General features: G+C 47.5%; 1 protein-coding gene across 2 annotated transcripts in view; it reads left to right on the top strand.

The window, feature by feature from the left end:
- The window catches only part of ccdc39 (coiled-coil domain 39 molecular ruler complex subunit), a 191,868-nt gene that overhangs the window by 72,804 nt on the left and 95,410 nt on the right, over positions 1-23,654 (top strand). For both annotated transcript variants that reach the window (XM_070882270.1, XM_070882271.1), the window contains exon 13: positions 8,679-8,887. In XM_070882270.1, the coding sequence (XP_070738371.1) occupies positions 8,679-8,887 (209 nt within the window). The remainder of the gene's footprint in view (positions 1-8,678; positions 8,888-23,654) is intronic.

Raw genomic sequence — 23,654 nt, 5'->3', positions numbered from 1 at the left:
GTCCGGATCGGGGTCAAACAGGGCTGCGTCATCGCTCCAACCCTCTTCTCAATCATCCTCGCTGCCATGCTCCACCTCACAATCAACAAGCTCCCTGCTGGAGTGAAACTAAACTATAGAACCAGTGGGAAGCTGTTTAACCTACTCCACCTCCAGGCCAGGTCCAAGATCACCCCAACCTCGTTGAGTACGCAGACGATGCCTGCATCTGCGCACATTCTGAGGCTGAGCTCCAGGATATAGACAATGTATTCACTGAGGCATATGAAAGCATGGGCCTTATGCTTAACATCCGTAAGACAAAGGTCCTCCGCCAGCCTGTCCCCGCCGCACAGCACTGCCCTCCAACCATCAAGATTCACGGCGCGGCCCTCGACAACGTGGACCATTTCCCATATCTCGGGAGCCTCTTATCAGCAAAGGCAGACATTGATGCGGAGATTCAACATCGCCTCCTGTGCGCCAGTGCAGCCTTCGGCTGTCTGAGGAAAAGAGTGTTTGAAGACCAAGCCCTCAAATCTACCACCAAGCTCATGGTCTACAGGGCTGTAGTAATACCCGCCCTCCTGTATGGATCTGAGGCATGGACGATGTATAGAAGGCACCTCAAGTCGCTGGAGATATATCACCAACCATGTCTCCGCAAGATCCTGCGGATCCCGTGGGAGGATAGGTGCACCAACATCAGTGTCTTCGTCCAGGCTAACATCCCCAGTATTGAAGCACTGACCACACTCAATCAGCTTTGCTGGGCAGGCCACATAGTTCGCATGCCAGATAAGAGACTCCCGAAGCAAATGCTTTATGCAGAGCTCCATCATGGTAAACGAGCCAAAGGTGGGCAGCGGAAGCATTACAAGGATACTCTCAGACCCTCCCTGTTAAAGTGACTGTAAAGTCCTTACTCTACAGTATGAAACCACTCGAGGCACATTCTGGGGACAAGGTTCTTCTGTGACCTTAACTCTTTATTTACAGGACTCCAAAGATGATGACCCTGCGTGGAACCTCCCGTTTTATACCTGTGTGATCAGGTAAGGAGTGTCTCCCACAAGTTCACACCTTGTGGTCAAGGTGTGCATCTAGGTTGAATGTATACAGTAATACAATGGTGTTACATTGTGGTTACATACATGACATCACCTCCCCCCACAAAGTCTGATTTGGAATCATAGGTTTAGTCTTTCAGGTGGTCTATGCTCCCTCGTGGAGCGCCGCAGTTGGGGCTCTGGTTGTTGGACACTAACGTGAGTGTCTGTCACCTGTGATGATTCCGGCCTGTCCAGGCTGACCGCAGGGACTGTGCATTCCTCTGATTGCTCTTGTTGCTCGTTCACTGGCGGTGTTGTGAGCTCCATCTCGTGGTCTTCTTCAGGTTCCTCCGTGTCGATGCTGAATCTTTTTTTTTTACTTGGTCCAGATGCTTACGGTATATCTGACCATTGTTGAGTTTTACCACGATGACCGTATTCCCCTCTTTGTCAATTACAGTGCCCTCAAACCATTTGGGCTCCATGGCGTGATTGAGGACGAATACAGGATAATTTATTTCTATACATCTCCCCCTCGCATTACGGTCATTGTATTCGTTTTGTGACTTGCGCTTGCCCTCAACTATGTCGGTCAGGACTGGGTGAATGAGGGACAACCGAGTTTTGAGTGTCTGTTTCATTAGTAGCTCTGCGGGCGGGACCCCCGTGAGCGAGTGCGGTCGGGATCTATAGGCCAGCAGAAGACGCGATAGGCGGCATTGTAGGGAGGGTCCTTGAATCCTGAGCATACCTTGCTTAATGATTTGGACCGCACGTTCCGCCTGGCTATTGGAGGCCGTCTTGAACGGCGTAGTCCAGACGTGGTTGATGCCATTGCCCGACATAAACTCTCGGAATTCATAGCTTGTGAAACATGGGCCGTTATCACTAACCAGGATGTCCGGCAAGCCATGAGTTGCAAAGATCGCATGTAGGCTTTCGGTGGTGGTGGATGACATGCATGAATTTAGAATGATGTACTCGATCCATTTCGAGTACGCATCTACCACAATAAGGAACATCTTACCCATGAACGGGCCCGCGTAGTCAACATGAATGCGTGACCATGGCCTGGTGGGCCAGGGCCACGGGCTGAGCGGGACCTCCCTGGGGTCATTACCGAGCTGGGCACACGTCGTGCACCTGCGAATACAGTGTTCCAGGTCTGAATCAATTCCAGGCCACCAAATGTGTGACCAGGCAATGGCTCCATCAGCACAATGCCTGAGTGCTCGCTGTGGAGTTCCCTGATGAATACCTCCCTGTCCTTCTGGAGCATAACTACCCGGCTGCCCCATAGTAGGCAGTCGGCTTGGATGGAGAGCACATCCATCCATCTGTGGAATGGTTTGACCTCCTCAGGGCATGCTCCATGTGTGGGCGCCCAATCCCCAGTCAGGACACATTCCTTAATCAGGGATAGGAGGGGATCTCTGTTTGTCCAGATTTTGATCTGGCGGGCTGTGATGGGGGAGCCTGCGCTGTCAAAGGCATCGACAGCCATGACCATCTCGGCGCTTTGCTCCGCTGCCCCCACAGTGGTGGCCAGTAGAAGCCTGCTGAGCGCGTCAGTGCCGGGCCGGTGCCGGATGGAGTAGTCATAAGCAGCCAGCGTGAGAGCCCATCGCTGTATCCGAGCTGATGTGTTGGCATTGATAGCCTTGCTGTCTGACAACAGGGATGTTAATGGCTTGTGGTCCATCTCTAATTCAAACTTCCTACCAAAGAGGTACTGATGCATTTTTTTTGACACCATAGGCACATGTAAGCGCTTCCTTCTCGACCATCCCATATCCCCGTTCTGCTTGAGAGAGCGACCTGGAGACATAAGCCACAGGTTGTAGTTGACTCTTAGCATTGCCCTGCTGCAACATGCACCCAACCCCATAGGACGATGCATCACATGTCAGAACCAATTTCTTACAGGGGTCGTACAGGGTCAACAACTTGTTTGAACAAAGTAGGTTGTGCGCCCGATCAAAAGCCCGCTCCTGACAGGCCCCCTCAAAACCAATCGCAACCCTTACGCAGGAGCACATGTAGCGGCTCCAACAACATGCTCAAGTTCGGCAGAAAGTTCCCGAAATAGTTCAAGAGTCCCAGGAATGAACGCAACTCCGATGTGTTGCAGGGCCTGGGTGCTTGTCTAATCGTCTCTCTTTTGGATTCGGTGGGCCAAATCCCATCTGCAGCGACCCTCCTGCCCAGAAACTCAACCTCAGGAGCTAAAAATACACATTTAGACTTCTTGAGTCACAGGCGTACCTGGTCCAGTCGGCGTAGCACCTCCTCCAGGTTGTGGAGGTGTTCCTCGGTGTCTCGACCCGTGATGAGCATGTCGTCCTGGAATACGATCGTTCCAGGAATGGATTTAAACAGGCTTTCCATGTTTCGTTGAAAAATCGCGGCCGCTGATTGAATGCCAAACGGGCACCGGTTATACGCAAACGGTCCCTTGTACGTGGTGATGGTGGTCAGTAGTTTGGATTCGTCGGCCAGTTCCTGGATCATATAGGCTGAAGTGAGGTTCACCTTGGTGAACAGCTTGCCGCCTGCCAGCGTGGCGAAAAGGTCCTCCGCTCTCGGGAGCGGGTATTGATCTTGTAGAGATACCCGATTGATGGTGGCCTTGTAGTCGCCACAGATCTTGACAGAGCCATCCGCTTTTAGGACGGGAATGATGGGGCTCGCCCAGTCGCTGAATTCAACAGGCGATTTGATGCCCTCTCTCAACAGCCGGTCCAGTTCGCTCTCGATCTTTTCCCGCATCACATACGGCACCGCTCTGGTTTTGTGGTGCACTGGCCTGGCGTCCAGGGTGATGTGTATCCTTACTTTAGTGCCTTTGAAAGTCCCGCCGCCATTTGGAATCGTGAATCGAATTGTTGTAGGACGTGTGAGCACGAACTTCGCTCTACAGATGACATTGCGTGAACATCCCCCCATTTCCAGTTCATCTCGGCAAACCAGCTCCTCCCCAACAGTGCGGGACCATTGCCCGGGACAATCCAGAGCGGCAGCCGATTCACCAACCCATTGTGTGTGACAGACAACATTGCACTGCCTAGCACCGGAATGATTTCTTTAGTGTAAGTCCGTAATTGTGTCTCAATCCGTGCTAATTTGGGTCTACTGGCTTTAAGTGGCCATAGCTTCTCAAATTGCTGAACGCCCATGAGTGACTGGCTGGCCCCAGTGTCCAGCTCCATGCGTACAGGGATACTGTTTAATAAAACCCTCATCATCATTGGTGGCGTTCTGGTGTATGAACTGTGAGTATTCGCCACATGGACCCGCTGAACCTCGGCGTCCATCGATTTGCCCCAAAAGTCACCCTGCCTCAAAGAACCCTCTTCTGGTCCATCCGCCTCATATTAGTTTGGTTGCAGACTTCCTGCACATTCGAGCTAAGTGGCCACTGAGATTGCAAATCCTGCAGACAAACTATTGAAATCTGCAAAATCTAGCTGAATGTTTTCCCCCACACCTCCAGCATGAGTTAAAGTTTCCATTGTTGGGAACAAGGGGACTATGGCCAGGCATTCCACGCTGACTGTCCCTTTGACTGCTCTTAAGTACCCTAGTCGTGGGTGTCAATGGCCCCATCCCGGGCCGCATTGTCTACTGTGATTTTGAGAATGTCCGTTCAGCCTGCTATTGTCTGTGTTGAAGTCATGCTCTGGGGTCTATTGCTTCGGACTGCCCCTGCCTGCCTGCGGGGCTCTGAGTCGCATTAATGATGTTGACTCCCTGATCCCTCGCTGCGTTAGAGGCAGAATTGTGCGCGCATATTATTTTCGTCTCTTCCTCCCCCGCCATGAAACATAGAAACATAGAAACATAGAAAATAGGTGCAGGAGCAGGCCATTCAGCCCTTCTAGCCTGCACCGCCATTCAACGAGTTCATGGCTGAACATGAAACTTCAGTACCCACTTCCTGCTTTCACGCCATACCCCTTGATCCCCCGAGTAGTAAGGACTTCATCTAACTCCCTTTTGAATATATTTAGTGAATTGGCCTCAACTACTTCCCGTGGTAGAGAATTCCACAGGTTCACCACTCTCTGGGTGAAGAAGTTTCTCCTTATCTCGGTCCTAAATGGCTTACCCCTTATCCTTAGACTGTGACCCCTGGTTCTGGACTTCCCCAACATTGGGAACATTCTTCCTGCATCCAACCTGTCCAAACCCGTCAGAATTTTAAACGTTTCTATGAGGTCCCCTCTCACTCTTCTGAACTCCAGTGAATACAAGCCCAGTTGATTCAGTCTTTCTTGATAGGTCAGTCCCACCATCCCGGGAATCAGTCTGGTGAATCTTCGCTGCACTCCCTCAACAGCAAGTATGTCCTTCCTCAAGTTAGGAGACCAAAACTGTACACAATACTCCAGGTGTGGCCTCACCAAGGCCCTGTACAACTGTAGCAACACCTCCCTGCCCCTGTACTCAAATCCCCTCGCTATGAAGGCCAACATGCCATTTGCTTTCTTAACCGCCTGCTGTACCTGCATGCCAACCTTCAATGACTGATGTACCATGACACCCAGGTCTCGTTGCACCTTCCCTTTTCCTAATCTGTCACCATTCAGATAATAGTCTGTCTCTCTGTTTTTACCACCAAAGTGGATAACCTCACATTTATCCACATTATACTTCATCTGCCACGCATTTGCCCACTCACCTAACCTATCCAAGTCACTCTGTAGCCTCATAGCATCCTCCTCGCAGCTCACACTGCCACCCAACTTAGTGTCATCCGCAAATTTGGAGATACTACATTTAATCCCTTCGTCTAAATCATTAATGTATAATGTAAACAGCTGGGGCCCCAGCACAGAACCCTGCGGTACCCCACTAGTCACTGCCTGCCATTCCGAAAAGTACCCATTTACTCCTACTCTTTGCTTCCTGTCTGACAACCAGTTCTCAATCCACGTCAGCACACTACCCCCAATCCCATGTGCTTTAACTTTGCACATTAATCTCCTGTGTGGGACCTTGTCGAAAGCCTTCTGAAAGTCCAAATATACCACATCAACTGGTACTCCTTTGTCCACTTTATTGGAAACATCCTCAAAAAATTCCAGAAGATTTGTCAAGCATGATCTCCCTTTTACAAATCCATGCTGACTTGGACCTATCATGTCACCATTTTCCAAATGCGCTGCTATGACATCCTTAATAATTGATTCCATCATTTTACCCACTACTGAGGTCAGGCTGACCGGTCTATAATTCCCTGCTTTCTCTCTCCCTCCTTTTTTAAAAAGTGGGGTTACATTGGCTACCCTCCACTCGATAGGAACTGATCCAGAGTCAATGGAATGTTGGAAAATGACTGTCAATGCATCCGCTATTTCCAAGGCCACCTCCTTAAGTACTCTGGGATGCAGTCCATCAGGCCCTGGGGATTTATCGGCCTTCAATCCCATCAATTTCCCCAACACAATTTCCCGACTAATAAAGATTTCCCTCAGTTCCTCCTCCTTAATAGACCCTCTGACCACTTTTATATCCGGAAGGTTGTTTGTGTCCTCCTTAGTGAATACTGAACCAAAGTACTTGTTTGAGCCATCAATGCTGCCGCTTCCAAGGTCAAATCCTTGGTCTCAATTAATTTGCGGAAAATTCCCGCATGACCAATGCCCTTGATAAAGAAGTCCCTTAGCATTTCCCCCCTGCAGGCATCTGTGAATTTACAGAGGTTGGCCAAACGCTGAAGGTCCGCTACGAAGTCCGGTATGCTCTGTCCTTCATGACGTCGGTGGGTGTCGAATCTGTGTCGGGCCATGTGTATGCTACTCGCTGGTTTGAGGTGCTCCCCGATCAATTTGCTCAGTTCTTCAAAGGTTTTGTCCGCCAGCTTTTCCGGTGCTAGTAAATCCTTCATGAGCGCGTAAGTCTTTGGTCTGCAGCTGGTCAAAAGATGAGCCCTTCAGTTGTCGGCCACTGCATCCCCCAGCCATTCTTTCGTAACGAAGCTTTGCTGAAGCCTCTCAACAAAATCGGCCCAGTCTTCCCCAACACAGTACCGTTCCTCTGTGCTACCGGTGGTCATTCTCGTGGGTCGTGAATTCCCGTTTCTCGTCGCCAATGTAAAGTCCTGACCCTACAGTATGAAACCATACGAGGCACATTCTGGGGACAAGATCCTTCTGTGACCTTAACTCTTTACTTACACGACTCCAAAGACGATGACCCTGCGTGGGACCTCCCTTTTTATAACCTGTGTGAGCATGTAAGGAGTGTCTCCCACAAGTTCACTCCTTGTGGTCAAGGTGTGCATCTAGGTTAAGTGTATACAGTAATACAGTGGTGTTACATTGTGGTTACGTACATGACAGTGACATCACCACTGACACCTGGGAGACCCCGGCTGAAGACCGCCCGAGGTGGAGAAAGTGCATCCGGGAAGATGTTGAATTCCTTGAGTCTCAACGCAGAGAGCGTGAAGAGGTCAAGCGCAGACAGCGGAAGGCGTGCGCGGCAAACTAGCCCCACCCACCCCTTCCCTCGACGAATGTCTGTCGCACTTGTGACAGGGTCTGTGGTTCTCGTATTGGACTATTCAGGCACCAGAGAATTCACTTTGGGAGTGGAAACAAGTCTTCCTTGATTCCGAGGGACGGCCTATGATGCTGATGATAAATGTAAAAAATTATGGTAATACTGTGAAGTGTGCAGCTATTGGAGAAAGTGGCTAAATGCCAGGAGGAAAAGATTGTTTTGACATCAAGGAGCAGAGGTAAGATGTGAGAGAGGAAACCTAGCCAAAAAGGTAAGGGTAGAGGCAAAGATGGTGGTAGAAGAGCTCAGCATCATGTTGAGCTCGGAATTTGTTGTGGTGGAGGCAAAGGACAATGAAGGTGAGGCCTTTGCTGAGGACAGATTGTCCAGGTTCAGAGAAGGGAAGGTCAGAGGAGATAGTGAAAAAATGGCAAGGAATAAGATTAGGAGAGATGGGGGTCAGAGGAAAGTGAAGAGGAAGAGCGAACAGAAGAAAAGCTGGTTTCAAGAGTTGCTGAAGCTTGCAGTTCTTGGCACTTGAAAGAAAGGGGGAAAGTTTTTCATTACAGCACCGTATAAGAAACATGAAATGGAATTGAACACCACGATCAAGTCGGCTCGGAAATAAAATGAGTCAATGCTATTGAAGAGAATGGTCAAGAACATGTATGTGGTGGTTTTTAATGTGTTTTGCAGACTGTCAATCTTCCATTGTGCAAAAAATAAACAACTGTTGTCCAAAAGCTAAACAAATGATATGCAATATGGTCAACAAATGAGACAAAAAGGATGATGGAGAATGAGGACAATAGATTACCTACCTTGTAGATTCTTCTTCATTCCCCCTCTGCTCCTGACTATCTCCTTATGCCTTGCAGGGAGCTCATGTATGAATTATTCATTTTTTTAATGTTATTGGTCAGAAACAAACTGCTGTGCTAATAAACTGCTAATAAACTGCTGTCTTTTATACCGAGAGAAAGCAAATACCTTGTGGGCTGACACCATCCGATGTTTCGCTGCATTGGCATTGGTAGATGGATTTGGCTATGATTGTTTAAAATTAATTGTTACATTAGTGAAGAATTAATCATGAAATGTTATTCACAACAATACTGACTTTTCTACTCATACCTTTAGGAATTAATGGTTGAAGATAACCTTTTAAAGCTAGAGGTCAAGCGTCTACGGGACATGCTCCACAACAAAGCAGATGATGTGCTGTCTTTGGAGAAACGAAAAATGCAGCTTGAGACAGCAATGAAAGAGAGAACTGAAGAAGTCAAAATTCACATGGATGTACTGCAAATGCAGATCAAGCACATTGAGCAAGAACAGCAAGGTGTTAGGTAGGTCCTCTCTCAAATTTACATCATGCATTCAATTCATAATTTTATCAGCAGCATATATCTTTTAGTTATAAATACAATAACACGTATTTGTTCTATTGTGTGCATGTTTAATAAGTAGTTCGAAACATAGTTAGAAGAGTTTGTATTGTGTACCTGATTCGAATACATCAATTAAAATGCACACAGTCCACTCCTGTTATAACTTCAAATTTAGTCATTGCCTCAACGCATAATCTAGACTCGGACATAATGTATTGCTTAGTTATTTGCTGTCCCGGCTCAACTAAATGAGTGTTCTCATTTGATGGCCTAATTTTATCTCAGACTGCAACACATTCAAAAAGATTATTTTATCTGCTGAATGATTGAATTAAATGGGCTCAGATGTACTTGACAAATTCATAATTTGTTCATATTTAGGGGGGAAATTGCCCTCTGCACCGTTTCGGGCCAATCTTTTGAATAATTACCGCCCAGTGGGAGTCGGAGGGAAGAGGCGGAAAATTCAGCTCTTTAACTGTGACACCACCTTCCAGTGCTTTGGTGAGGTTCAGGTCGAGAGCAGGGTAGTGTCCAGATGTGCTGTCACGTAGGCAACGTCCCTCCCCTTCAGTTAAAGGGGAGATATGCTGCGAGGCGTTGACTGGGCCACCAGGGAAGTGTTCGGCCCGGCCCGCGGCTGCCATTGTCGGCTGACTGCAGAGTCGGCCGACAATTAAAAGAAAATGGCAGCTGCAGAGGTGCACCCTTCACTTTAAGGGTAGCTGCACCGCCCAGCCACTGGCAGCTTACCCACCTCGTGAAGCTGTCAGTGGCACCGGCCGGCGGCGGCTGTGCTCCCGCGGGGCAATTTCCCCCACGAGGCGGAAAAGGGGTCGATAGGTAAGAGGCTGACGCACAGCCGACAATGGGTTGGAGCGCCAGTCGGGGCGCAGAGGAAACCAGTTTATGCTGTCCCCGGCACAGGGGCAATTGCGGCTGGGTCGCACCATCCGCTTGCCCCCGCTCGTCAGGGCCTTACCATCCCGTTTCTGCCTCTTAGAGTTGGTAACGGACCTTAAAAAAAGAGGCAATTTTGGCCAATTGGTCTTTGGAAAGAAACATTAGAAACATAAGAAATAGGAGTAGGAGTAGGCCATTTGGCCCCTCGAGCCCACTCCGCCATTCAACAAGATCATGGCTGATCTGATCATGGACTCAGCTCCACTTTCCTGCCCGCTCCCCATAACCCTTTACTCCCTTATCGCTCAAAAATCTGTCTATCTCCGCCTTAAATATATTCAATGACCCAGCCTCCACAGCTGTCTGGGGCAGAGAATTCCACAGATTTACAACCCTGTGAGAGAAGAAATTTCTCCTCATCTCAGTTTTAAATGGGCAGCCCCTTATTCTTAGGCTATGTCCCCTAGTTTTAGTTTCCCCTATGAGTGGAAATATCTTCTCTGCATCCACCTTGTTGCGCCCCCTCATTATCTTATGTTTCAATAAGATCACCTCTCATTTTTCTGAACGCCAATGAATATAGTCCCAACCTATCTTCATAAGTCAACCTCCTCATCTCCGGAATCAACCTAGTGAACCTTTTCTGAATAGTCTGTAATGCAAGTATATCCTTCCTTAAATACGGAGACCAAAACTGTAAGCAATACTCCAGGTGTGGCCTCACCAATACCCTGTGCAGTTGTAGCAGGACCTCTCTGCTTTTATACTCTATCCCCCTTGCAATAAAGGCCAACATTCCATTTGCCTTCCTGATTACTTGCTGTACCTGCATTCTCACTTTTTGTGTTTTATGCACAAGGACCCCCAGGTTCTCTGTACTGCAGCACTTTGCAATTTTTCTCCATTTAAATTATAATTTGCTTTTCTATTTTTTCTGCCAAAGTGGATAACCTCACATTTTCCCACATTATGGGCCCAAGTTTCCACAGGATAAAAAACAGGCGCCTCTCCGAGCTGGGCGCCCGGTTTTCGCGCCTAAAACGGCGGCAGAAAAAAAACGCGCTATTCTCGAGCGCTTTGCAGCTTCTTGTCTGTTTGGCGCCTACACTCGCGCCGATTTTGTAAATGGGAGGGGGCGGGTACTATTTAAATTAGTTTTTTTCCTGCCGGCAACGCTGCGTGTGCGCGTTGGAGCGTTCGCGCATGCTCAGTGTGAAAAAAAACATTGGCACTCGGCCATTTTTGTAGTTCTTTGTAGCTGTTTAATTTTTGAAAATTTTTTAATAAAACCACATTGCCATCAGCACTGAGGCTTCCCTTCTCACTGTCTCCTTCCCCTCCCTCCCCTCCGCGGCAACAAATGGCTGTCTCCTTCCCCTCCCTCCCCTGCGCGGCAACAAACGGCGGTTTCCTTCGAACGATGGCTGAAGCACTTTCACACAGGTAGGAAGATGGTTTATTTAATCTTTTCTTTGCTTATAAATGTTTATTCAGGTTGGATTTATTTGTATAATATTTGTAGAAGTATAAATAAGGATTGATTGTAGAATTTAATGAGTTCCCTTCCCCCCCCCCACCCCACCCCACCTCACCTCACCTCGTTCTGGACGCCTAATTTGTAACCTGCGCCTGATTTTTTTAATGTGTAGAACAGGTTTTTTCAGTTCTACAAAAATCTTCACTTGCTCCATTCTACTTTAGTTTGGAGTCCATTTTCACTGTGGAAACTTTGAAATCAGGCATTAGTGGCCGGACACGCCCCCTTTTGAAGAAAAAATTCTGTTCCAAAGTAGAACTGTTCTACCTGACTAGAACTGCAGAAAAAAAATGTGGAGAATTGCGATTTCTAAGATAGTCTGTCCTCCACCAGTTGCTCCTAAAAATCAGGTGCAAATCATGTGGAAACTTGGGCCCTATACTCCATCTGCCAAATTTTTGCCCACTCACTTAGCCTGTCCATATCCTTTTGCAGATTTTTTGTGTCCTCCTCACAATTTGCTTTGCCACCTATCTTTGTATCATCAGCAAACTTGGTTACATGACACCCGGTCCCTTCATTCAAGTCATTAATATAGATTGTAAATAGTTGAGGACCCAGCACTGATCCTTGCAGCACCCCACTAGATACTGTTTGCCAACTGGAAAATGAACTATTTATCCCGACTCTGTTTTCTGTTAATAAGCCAATCCTCTATCCATACTAATATATTACCCCCAACCCCCGTGAGCGTTTCTCTTGTGCAGCAACCTCTTATGTGGCATCTGAAAATCCAAATACACCACATTAGAAAGGCTGATCATTGTCCACAATCTTTGAAAACTTAATTATTTATTCCTACATTCTACCTGTTGAAGTCAGAAATTATCAACCCTCATTATAACTAACTTTCTCCTTATCCTAGCTGAACCTCTATTAATTTCTGGAGAGACACTGACACTTTTGACAATAATCCTTAGTAAATAGAGCTATAATACAAATCTTCATATATGTAATAATTTAGTTTGATGCAATAATTTAGTTCTTTCTGAATAAATCCTGGTAACCAAGATGACATACTGAAAAAATAAATACATCTGTGATATACAATAATTATTTTTAAAACCCCAAAGACGAAGTGAGGGTTTCAAAGCTGAAAGGTTACAAACATATATATTGCATAGAACTTACAGCACAGAAACAGGACATTTGGCCCATCTGGTCTGTGCCAGTGTTTAGCCTCCACTCGAGTCTCCCCCCACCTTACTTCATCTCATCATATCAGCATAACCTTCTATTAATTTTTCCCTCGTATATTTAAATGCATCTGTGCTAGTCACCTCAACTACTCCATGTGGCAGCGTGTTATATATTGTAACCACTGACTGGGTAAAGACATTTCTCCTGAATTCTTTATCGTGGCTATGTTATTTTTTCACTCTCTCTTTTTGCCTGTCTTTTTTGATTTTCCCAGTGTCCTCTCCTGTTTCTCTCTCTTTCTGTGTTTTCTTTTCTGATTCTTTCTCTGATCCAAACTTCCCTCAGTAAGTAATTAGCCTCTAATTTAATTAGAAATGTATGCCCTACTCATTCCTGTTCCGCCATTCAATTAGATCATTGTTTAACTCCATCCAACCTGCCTTGGTTCCATAACCTTTAATACCCTTACCTACAATTAACCTCTAATTCAGCTTGGCATGTGCTAAACTTTGCATTCTTAAAGGCGCAGGCCAGGATGAACACAGTTCTTGTTGAGCAGCCGAATAATACACCGTGCACTATATGGCACAATGATTCAGTCCTTGGGTCATGTTTTGGAATTTCTGGCTAGTTAACAATGGAATGGTCTTGGCATGTTATATTAAGTTAAGCTTACCTCACGAGGCATTAGATTCACAGAATGGCCAAGTGCTGGGGGCTGCGGGCGTGTATTAGAGCTGGATGGACCAGTTTGCGAAACGTTACCTCTCACCTGCCACTTCTACTTGAGACAGTTGGAGTGAGTTTAAATGTTCCAGTCAAGCATCTTCACCTATTATATTCAGATGACCAATTCATTCCAGGAGCTAGCTTCTTGGAATCTCCACCCAGAGGGGCAGTGGTTAATTTGATTGGCTAACCTACCTGTAAGGATCAGCAGGTGAGGTAGAATGGTCAATAGCATATAAGTATGGTAGGCTATAGTAATGGGAAGAGTTAAATTGGATTAAATCACACTCTGTGTGCACAGAAATACAAGACCAGGAAGTTAAGTGCAGGGTGACCTGGGAATGGACTGTTAATTTTAGCTACTCTCTGGTACTCTACCTTCACAAACCCCAATTCTTCAGCACTCTTTGTCTTTCCTATTCTTATGCTGGTATCCCAGGCTTGACTCCCTTTTAAATAATCCTACAGCTTCCCTCTCTGCCTCTCTTGGCATCCTTCGAAAGGCCCACCGAGACACTCGTCAATGCCTCCGAACGAGCAGCAACCCCACTTGTCCCATTTTATTCTCGTCCCGCCCTTTGTGCCTGCCAGTGGCTAATCTTGCCAACCTGCTTCCCGTTCCTCTCATCGATCCCAGCTCTGACCTTACATGCTCTGCTAGTAGATCGGCTAGCAACGCTCCTCTCCACATCTCCCTCCATAGAAACATAGAAAATAGGTGCGGCCCTTTGAGCCTGCACCACCATTCAATCAGATCATTGCTGATCATTCCCTCAGTACCCCTTTCCTGCTTTCTCTCCATACCCATTGATCCCCTTAGCCGTAGGGGCCATATCTAACTTCCCCTTGAATATATCCAATGAACTGGCATCAACAACTCTCTGCAGCATGGAATTCCACAGGTTAACAACTCTCTGAGTGAAGAAGTTTCTCCTCATCTCAGTCCTAAATGGCCTACCCCTTATCCTAAGATTGTGTCCCCTGATTCTGGACTTCCCCAACATCAGGAACATTCCACCCGCAATCTAACCTATCCCGTCCCGTCAGAATCTGATATGTTTCTATGAGATCCCCTCTCATCCTTCTAAACTCCAATATACAAAGACCCAGTTGATCCAGTCTCTCCTCATATGTCAGTCCAGCCATCCCGGGAATCAGTCTGGTGAACCTTCGCTGCACTCCCTCAATAGCAACAAACATCCTTCCTCAGATTAGGAGACCAAAACTCAACACAATATTCCAGGTGAGGCCTCAACTGCAGTAAGACCTCCCTGCTCCTGTACTTAAATCCCCTTGCTATGAAGGCCAACATACCATTTGCCTTCTTCACCATCTGCTGTACCTGCTTGCCAACTTTCAATGACTGATGAACCATGACACCCAGGTCTCGTTGCACCTCCCCTTTTCCTAATCTGGCGCCATTCAGATAATATTCTGTCTTCGCGTTTTTGCCCCCAAAGTGGATAACCTCACATTTATCCACATTATACTGCATCTGCTATGCATTTGCCCACTCACCTAACCTGTCCAAGTCATCCTGCAGCCTTTTAGCGTCCCCCTCACAGCTCACACCGCCATCCAGTTTAGTGTCATCTGCAAACTTGGAGATATTACACTCAATTCCTTCATCTAAATAATTATGTATATTGTAAAGAGCTGGGGTCCCAGCACTGAGCCCTGCGGCACTCCACTAGTCACTGTCTGCCATTCTGAAAAGGACCCGTTTACCCCGACTCTCTGCTTCCTGTCTGCCAACCAGTTCTCTATTCACGTCAGTATATTACCCGCAATACCAAGTGCTTTGATTTTGCACACCAATCTCTTGTGTGGAACCTTGTCAAAAGCCTTTTGAAAGTCCAACTACACCACATCCACTGGTTCTCCCTTGTCCACTCTACTAGTTACATCCTCAACAAATTCTAGAAGATTTGTCAAGCATGATTTCCCCTTCATAAATCCATGCTGATTTGGACCGATCCTGTCACTGCTTTCCAAATGCGTTGCTATTGTTGTGTTCCTAACACAGGTGAGACTGCACACAGGGAGGTTAAAGTAACAGTGACCTCAGTCTTTATTATAACAGTCCAGAGTGAGTAACAGGCCTTAGAGGCTGGCTTATATACAGTGCTCCCAAGGGATGCTGGGATCCCTTGGGACTTCAGGGGTGGTGGCGGAACATGGGAGTGCATGCTTTACAGATACACAACATCACTCCCCCGCAAAGTCAAAGTGAAAACTATTTCCAAGTTGAGGCGGTCGGGAACCTTTCTTTCCCTGGTGGACCGCCTCGGTACAAATGTCTGTTCTAGTGTGTTGGCTGTGCCCTCACTGGGCTGGCGTGTTGTTGGCCCTGCAGGGCTGCTGGGTGAGCCTGGCCTTGCTGGGCTGTTGGGCGTGATGGGTTCGATTTCCTGGTCCGGCGTGGTGTCGTTGTTCCTTTGGGTGTGTGTTGTGGGCTCGAAAAAGGTAGTGTCTGCTGTGGGTTGTTCAGGGCAGTCTGTGAACCGCAGCCTCGTTTGGTCCAGTTGCTTTCTGCAAATTTGTCCATTGTCTAGTTTGACTACAAACAGCCCACTCCCTTCTTTAGCTATCACCGTGCCCGCGATCCACTTGGGACCATGTCCATAGTTTAGCACATACACAGGGTCATTCAGATCAATTTTCTGTGACACAGTGGCGCGACCATCGTTTACATTTTGTTCCTGCCGCCTGCTCTCTACCTGATCATGCAGTTTGGGGTGAACCAGCGAGAGTCTGGTTTTAAGTGTCCTTTTTATGAGTAGCTCAGGCGGGGGCACCCCTGTGAGCGAGTGGGGTCTCGTGCGGTAGCTGAACAGTACTTGGCATGTTAATAAGGATTCTTTTCCCTCAATCTGGTTCAGTGAATTCACTGAGTCGAACACCGTAGCCATTTATAAGAAAGCAGACTTTATTAATTGTTTCACCGGCCGGGACTTATCAGAACAAAGGAACGCTCTCCCTTCAGAGTGCGCTCACTTCCCATGGACAAGCCCCGTTACAATGTAGGGGCGCAACGGTTATACACTTTCGGTACACAATACAATTGAGTGACATTCAGTTCACCCTATCCTCTTGTGATCCCTCCTTCCCTTTGTCCACTCATGAGCCGACACCTGGCCTTCCTTGCCCAATTAGGTACGGGAAAGTGGTTATGTGTAATAGCAACTATTCAACTGTTTTTACACAAAGAGCTTTTCACCCTTGTTATTGTTGCAATTTTACTGACGTGACTAGCAAGACCTTGAGCAAGTCTGTTATCTGTGCCAATGTTGTAACATTTGCAGTCTGACAATCCTTAGGTTATTCTTCCATGAATCCTTTGTTCACTTCACTGTTTCTATCCATTTTCGCACATTCTCAGGCACAGGCGGGTTTGGAGTGAGCCTTCTGTGACTCGTTTGAGGCTCTGTTTGATTGTTTGTACTGCCCGCTCTGTCTGCCCATTGGAGGCTGGTTTAAACGGGGCCGAGGTGACATGTTTGATCCCATTGCGGGTCATGAATTCTTTAAATTCGGCACTGGTGAAACATGGCCCGTTGTCACTGATCAGTATGTCAGGCAGGCCGTGGGTGGCAAACATGGCCCTCAGGCTTTCAATGGTGGCGGTGGCGGTGCTTCCCGACATTATTTCACATTCAATCCGTTTTAAAAAAGCATCCACCACCACCAGGAACATTTTACTGAGAAACGGGCCCTGCATAGTCGACATGGATCCTCGACCAAGGTCTGGAGGGCCAGGACCACAAACTTAGTGGTGCGTCTCTGGGCGCGTTGCTCAACTGAGCACACACGCTGCATTGCCGTACACAGGACTCTAAGTCAGAGTCGATACCGGGCCACCACACGTGGGATCTGGCTATCGCTTTCATCATTACTATACCCGGGTGTGTGCTGTGGAGATCCGAGATGAACGTCTCCCTGCCCTTTTTGGGTAGCACTACGCGGTCACCCCACAACAGGCAGTCTGCCTGAATGGACAGCGCGTCCTTTTGCCGCTGGAACGGCTTGATTAGCTCTTGAATTTCAACGGGGATGCTGGCCCAGCTCCCATGTAGTACACAGTTTTTTACTAGAGACAGCAGAGGATCTTGGCTGGTCCAAGTCCGAATCTGGCGGGCCGTGACAGGTGATTTATCATTTTCAGACGCTTCCATTACCATCAACAAGTCTGCGGGCTGCGCCACCATCAACAAGTTTGCAGGCTGCACCATTTCCACCCCCGTGGTGGGCAATGGTAGCTGACTGAGAGCATCCGCACAGTTCTCGGTGCCTGGCCTGTGGCGGATGGTATAGTTATACGCTGATAGCGCGAGGCCCACCTTTGTATGCGGGCTGAGGCATTAGTATTTATTCCCTTGTTTTCAGCCAACAGGGATATGAGGGGCTTGTGATCGGTTTCCAGCTCAAATTTGAGGCCAAACAGGTACTGATGCATTTTCTTTACCCTGAACACACACGCTAATGCCTCTTTCTCAATCATGCTGTAGTCCCTCTTGGCCTTAGACAAGCTCCTGGAAGCATAGGCGGCAGGTTGCAACTTCCCCGCAACGTTAGCTTATTGTAATACACACCCAACTCCGTACGACGACGCATCACGTGCTAGCACAAGTCTTTTACACGAGTTATACAATACAAGCAGCTTGTTGGAGCATAAAATGTTTCTCACTTTCTCAAAAGCAATTACTTGTTTTTTTCCCCATACCCAGTTCTCACCTTTACGCAATAACACATGTAATAACATGTTATCATAAGAGGGTGCTTAACCCCGGTAAGAAGTCACCAAAATAGTTGAGGATTCCCAGGAATGACCGCAGCTCCGTGACGTTCTGTGGCCTGGGCGCATTCCTGATAGCCTCTGTCTTGGCGTCTGTGGACCGAATGTCGTCCGCAGCGATCTTTCTCCCCAAAAACTCCACTTCAGTTGCCATGAAGACGCATTTCGACCTCTTCAGCCGCAGCCCAGGTTTTGTAGGTGCTCGACGGTGTCCCGATCAGTAACCAATATGTCATCCTAAAAAACCGCCGTGCTTGGTACCGACTTGAGTAGGCTCTCCATATTTCTCTGGACGATCGCTGCAGCCGACCGAATTCCAAACGGGCATCTGTTGTAGATGAACAGTCCCTTGTGCGTGTTGATGCAGGTGAGGCCCTTCGAAGACTCCTCCAGCTCCTGCGTCATGTAGGCCGAAGTCAGGTCGAGCTTGGTTAATATCTTGCCTCCTGCCAGCATCGCAAATAGGTCGTCTGCCTTAGGTAGCGGGTATTGGTCCTGTAGCGAGAAACGATTAATAGTTACTTTATAATCATCGCAAATCCTGACCGTGCCATCACTTTTGAGTACTGGAACAATCGGGCTGGCCCACTCACTAAATTCCACTGGGGAGATGATGCCCTCACGTTGCAGCCTGTCCAGCTCGATTTCCACTCTCTCCCTCATCATGTTAGGTACCGCTCGCGCCTTGTGGTGAATGGGTCGTGCCTCTGGGACCAAGTGGATCCGCACCTTCGCCCAGGAAAAGTTTCCAATGCCTGGCTCAATAAGGGAAGGAAATTTGTTAAGAACCTGGATACCTGAGGCCTCATCGACATGTGAAAGCGCTCGGATGTCCTCCCAGTTCCAGCGGATCTTGCCTAGCCAGCTCCTTCCATGCAGTGTGGGGCCATCGCCTGGGACAATCCAGAGTGGCAGTTCGTGAACCATGCCCTCATAGGTGACCTTGACCATGGCGCTGCCCAGGACAGTGATAAGCTCTTTGGTGTACGTTCTCAGTTTCGTGTGGATGGGGCTCAGAGATGGTCTGAGTGCCTTGTTGCACCACAGTCTCTGAAACATCTTTTTACTCATGATGGATTGGTTAGCACCAGTATCCAGTTCCATGGCTACGGGTAAGCCATTCAATTTTACGTTTAGCATTATAGGTGGACATTTCGTCGAAAATGTGTGCACCCCTTGTACTTCAGCATCTGCCTCCTCTCTCTGAGGATGGAAATTGCTTTGATCCACCATGGACCGATCTTCCTCTGCCATGTGGTGGTTAGCAGGTTTTGCAGAGCTTGCAGGTGGTGCCCCATTGTTCCACAGCTCATGCAAACATACCCTTTGAAGCGGCATGAATAGGCTGAATGGAAGCCTCCACAACGCCAACAAGGTGTGAATTGCCTTGCATTCATTACCTGAGGCCTGCTGGCAGTTGCAGACTCGTGCTTTCTGCCCTGTACATTTTTGCTCGCAAACACAGTTCCAGTTAATTTATGAACATTGCTAGCACTTGTGTGCTGAGAGATTTGTTTGGTGTTATCACTGGTGGACATAAACGCTTGTGCTATCGCAATGGCCTTACTGAGGGTCGGTGTCTCTACAGTCAAAAGTTTTTGTAGGATGGTCTCGTGGCCAATGCCCAGTAAAAAAAAGTCTCTGAGCATTTGCTCCAGGTAGCCATCAAACTCACATTGTCCTGCAAGTCGCCTTAGCTCGGCGACGTAGCTCACCACTTCCTGACCTTCAAATCGCTGGTACGTATAGAACCTATACATAGAAACATAGAAAATAGGTGCAGGAGTAGGCCATTCGGCCCTTCAAGCCTGCACCGCTATTCAATGAGTTCATGGCTGAACATGCAACTTCAGTACCCCATTCCTCGCCCCATTCCTCAGCACGCTCTCCCTCGGGTTAAGATGCTACCGAACCATTGTACACAGCTCCTCATATCTGTGGGTTTCACCAGAGCCAGAAGATTCTTCAAGAGGCTGTAGGTCGGTGCCCCGCAGACTGTGAGGAGGACCGCTCTCCTTTTTGCAGCACTTCCTTCTCCGTCAGCTCGTTGGCTACAAAGTACTGGTCTAACTGTTCGACATAGGCTTCCCAGTCCTCACCCTCTGAGAACTTCTCCAGGATGCCCACAGTTTGCTGCATCTTTGCTTTGGATTCGTGCACTCGTCGCCAGTTGTTGTGTTCCTAACACAGATGAGACTGCTCACAGGGAGGTTAAAGTAACAGTGACATCAGTCTTTATTAAGACACTCCAGATTGAGTAACATGCTGGGATCCCTTGGGACTTCAGGGGATGCGCTCCCTAGTGCGGAACATAGGAGTGCATGCTTTACAGATACACCAGCTATTTCATCCTTAATAATTGATTCCAACATTTTCCCCATTACTGATGTCATGCTAATCGGTCTATAATTACCCGCTTTCTCTCTCCCTCCCTTTTTAAAAAGTGGTGTTCCATTAGCTACCCTCCAGTCCATAGGAACTGATCCAGTCGATAGACTGTTAGAAAATGATCACCAATGCATCCACTATTTCTAGGGCCACTTCCTTAAGTATTCTGGGATGCAGACTATCAGGCCCCGGGGATTTATCGGCATCAATTTCCCCAACACAATTTCCCACCTAATCAGGATACCCTTCAGTTCCTCCTTCTCACTAGACCCTCGGTCCCCTAGTACTTCCGGAAGGTTATTTGTGTCTTCCTTCGTGAAGACAAAACCAAAGTATTTGTTCAATTGGTCTGCTATTTCTTTGTTCCCCATTATAAATTCACCTGAATTCGACTGCAAGGGACCTACGTTTGTCTTCAATAATCTTTTTCTCCTCACATATCTATAGAAGCTTTTGCAGTCAGTTTTTATGTTTCCGGCAAGCTTCTTTTCGTACTCTATATTCCCCCTCTTAATTAAACCCTTTGTCGTCCTCTGCTGAATTGTAAATTTCTCCCAGTCCTCAGGTTTGCTGCTTTTTCTGGCCAATTTATATGCCTCTTCCTTGGATTTAACACTATCCTTAATTTCCCTTGTTAGCCATGGTTGAGCCACCTTCCCCATTTTATTTTTACTCCAGGCAGGGATGTACAATTGCTGAAGTTCATCCATGTGATCTTTAAATGTTTGCCATTGCCTATCCTCCAGAATGTACGTTCACTTGTGAATAAATCTCTTGCCATCCATGAGCTTATTGTGGATGATCACATTGACATCATGGCCTTGATGGAAACATGGCTTAGAAATAATGATACCTTTCCTCTTTAATGAAGCTTCCCCGCCTGTCTATACTTTCTACCACTTGCTCCACTCAAACTGTGGTAGTGTAACCTTGGTTTGGCTCCCTACTCCTCTGGCAACTTCTCATTCTTTGAGCATTGCACTTTGTTCCACCCTCACGCATCCTTGTTCTGTACGGTCCACCCAACTATCACTCCCGGTTTCTCTCTCAGATATCTTCTCTGCTTTCCTCCCTTAGCCTCTGCAATGAGTGACTTCTCATCCTCGGTGATTTCAACCTCCATCTCAACTCTTCTTGCTCTTTCTCCTCTGTTTACTACCCTCCTTTCCTCCCTAAACCTCTCCCTCCATAACCACAAAACGTCTTCTTAAACTACCCTCCCCTGCCTCCTCCATCCTCACCTCTGACAATAAGTGCAAGGAGCTCATGGACTTTTTAGTCACAAAAATCGAGACCATCCATTCAGCTGCCTTTGACGCTTCTCTCCCTTCCCCAGCCCATCGGACAAACTTCCCCAAATGTTCCGCACTGCCCTAGCCCTGAACTCACATCTTTCTCTCAGTTCTGTCCCAACTCCTGCAATTACTTCAGCTTGTCAATGACACCCATCTCCTGCTCCCTCGAACCTACTCCAACCAAACGGTTGAACACTCAACTTTCCTTCCTGGGCCCCATTTTAACTGATATTGTTAACTTCCCTCTCCTTGGTTACTGTCATCCCACCACCTTTCCCCCACCCACCCCTTTCAAATCTACTATCACCCTTCTCAAAAAAAACATCCTTAACTCCTCTGTTCTTGCAAACTACCACCCCATCCCCAACCTCCCTTTTCTCTCCAAAGTCCTGGTAGCGAGCCTCCTCCCATCTTTCCTCATCTAAATGGAGGCCCGAGTGGAGCATAAACGCCGGCATGGACTGGTTAGGCTGAATGGCCTGTTTCTGTGCCGTATACCCTATCAGCATAACCCTCAATTTCCTTCTCCCTTAAAAGCTTGTCTAGCCTCCCCTTAAATGCATCTATACTATTCGCTTCAATCACTGCCTGTGGTAGCGAGTTCCACATTGTCACCACTCTTTGATAAAGAAGTTTCTTCTGAATTCCCTATTGGATTTCTTGGTGACTATCTTATATTGATGGCCTCTAGTTATGCTCTTCGCCACAAGTGGAACATTCTCTCTGTATCCACTTTATCAAAACCTTTCATAATTTTAAAGACCTCTATTAGGTCACCCTTCAACCTTCTTTTTTCAAGAGAAAAGAGATCCAGCCTGTACATTCTTTCCTGATATGTATAACATCGCATTTCAGGTATCATCCTTGTAAATCTTCTCCGCATCCTCTCCAGTGCCTCTATATCCCTTTTTAAACTATGACAACCAGAACTGTAAGCAGTACTCTGGTCTAACCAAGGTTCGATACAGGTTTAGCATAACTTCCCTACTTTTCAATTCTGTACCTTTAGAAATAAACACAATTGCTTGGTTTTCTTTTTTTTATGGCCTTGCTAACATGTGTTGCAACTTTTAGTGATTTGTGTATTTATATTCCGAGATCCCTTTGTTCCTCCAAGCCACCTAAACTTGCACCCTTCAAGTAATGTGACCTCCCTATTCTTCTTGCCGAAATGTAATACGGGTTGAGTGTCCGAAATCCGGAAACCTTGGGAGTGACGCCATTCCGGATTCCATGTATTTACGGATTTTGGAACGTCTTTGCATGGGCCAAGGTAAGGGATCGGGCAACCGAGGTAAGGGGGCGAGGTCGGTCCGCCGAGGTAAGCAGAAGGAGGGGGAGGCGAGGTCAGGCCGCCGAGGACCGTGGCGGAGTAGGGCCGGGGCAAGGTTGCGCCGCCAAGGGCCAGGGCAAAGTCGGGGCGAGGTCGGGCCGGGGCGAGGTCAGGGCGAAGTTGGGCCGGGGCGAGGTCGGGCCACCGAGGGCCAGGGCAAGGTCGGGCCACCGAGGCGGGGGAATCCGGATTTCGGAACATTTTCGGTTTCCGATCGACCCCGCTACGGATCGGTCCGGATTCCGGAACATTCCGAATTTTGGAACTTCGTATTTCGGACGGTCAACCTGTACCTAACATTTGTCTGCGTTGAACATTTGCCAATTATAAGCCCATTCTGAAAGTTTATTTATGTCCTCCTGTAAAGAGGAGATTAACGCAATAGTAAGGAAGGACATTAGCTTGGATGATGTGGAATCTATATGGGTCAAACTACGAAATACCAAAGGGCAGAAAACCTTCGTGGGAGTTGTGTACAGATCACCAAACAGTAGTAGGGAGGTTGGGGATGGCATCAAACAGGAAATTAGGGTACATCAGTTATCATAGGTGACTTTAATCTACATATAGATTGGGCTAACCAAACTGGTAGCTGTTGTGTATTG

The sequence above is a fragment of the Pristiophorus japonicus genome, chromosome 6 (genome assembly GCF_044704955.1).
Source record: "Pristiophorus japonicus isolate sPriJap1 chromosome 6, sPriJap1.hap1, whole genome shotgun sequence".
Taxonomy (NCBI): Eukaryota; Metazoa; Chordata; class Chondrichthyes; family Pristiophoridae; genus Pristiophorus; species Pristiophorus japonicus.
The sequence above is the reverse complement of the archived record's forward strand: the minus strand, read 5'-3'. Positions and strand labels throughout refer to the sequence as shown.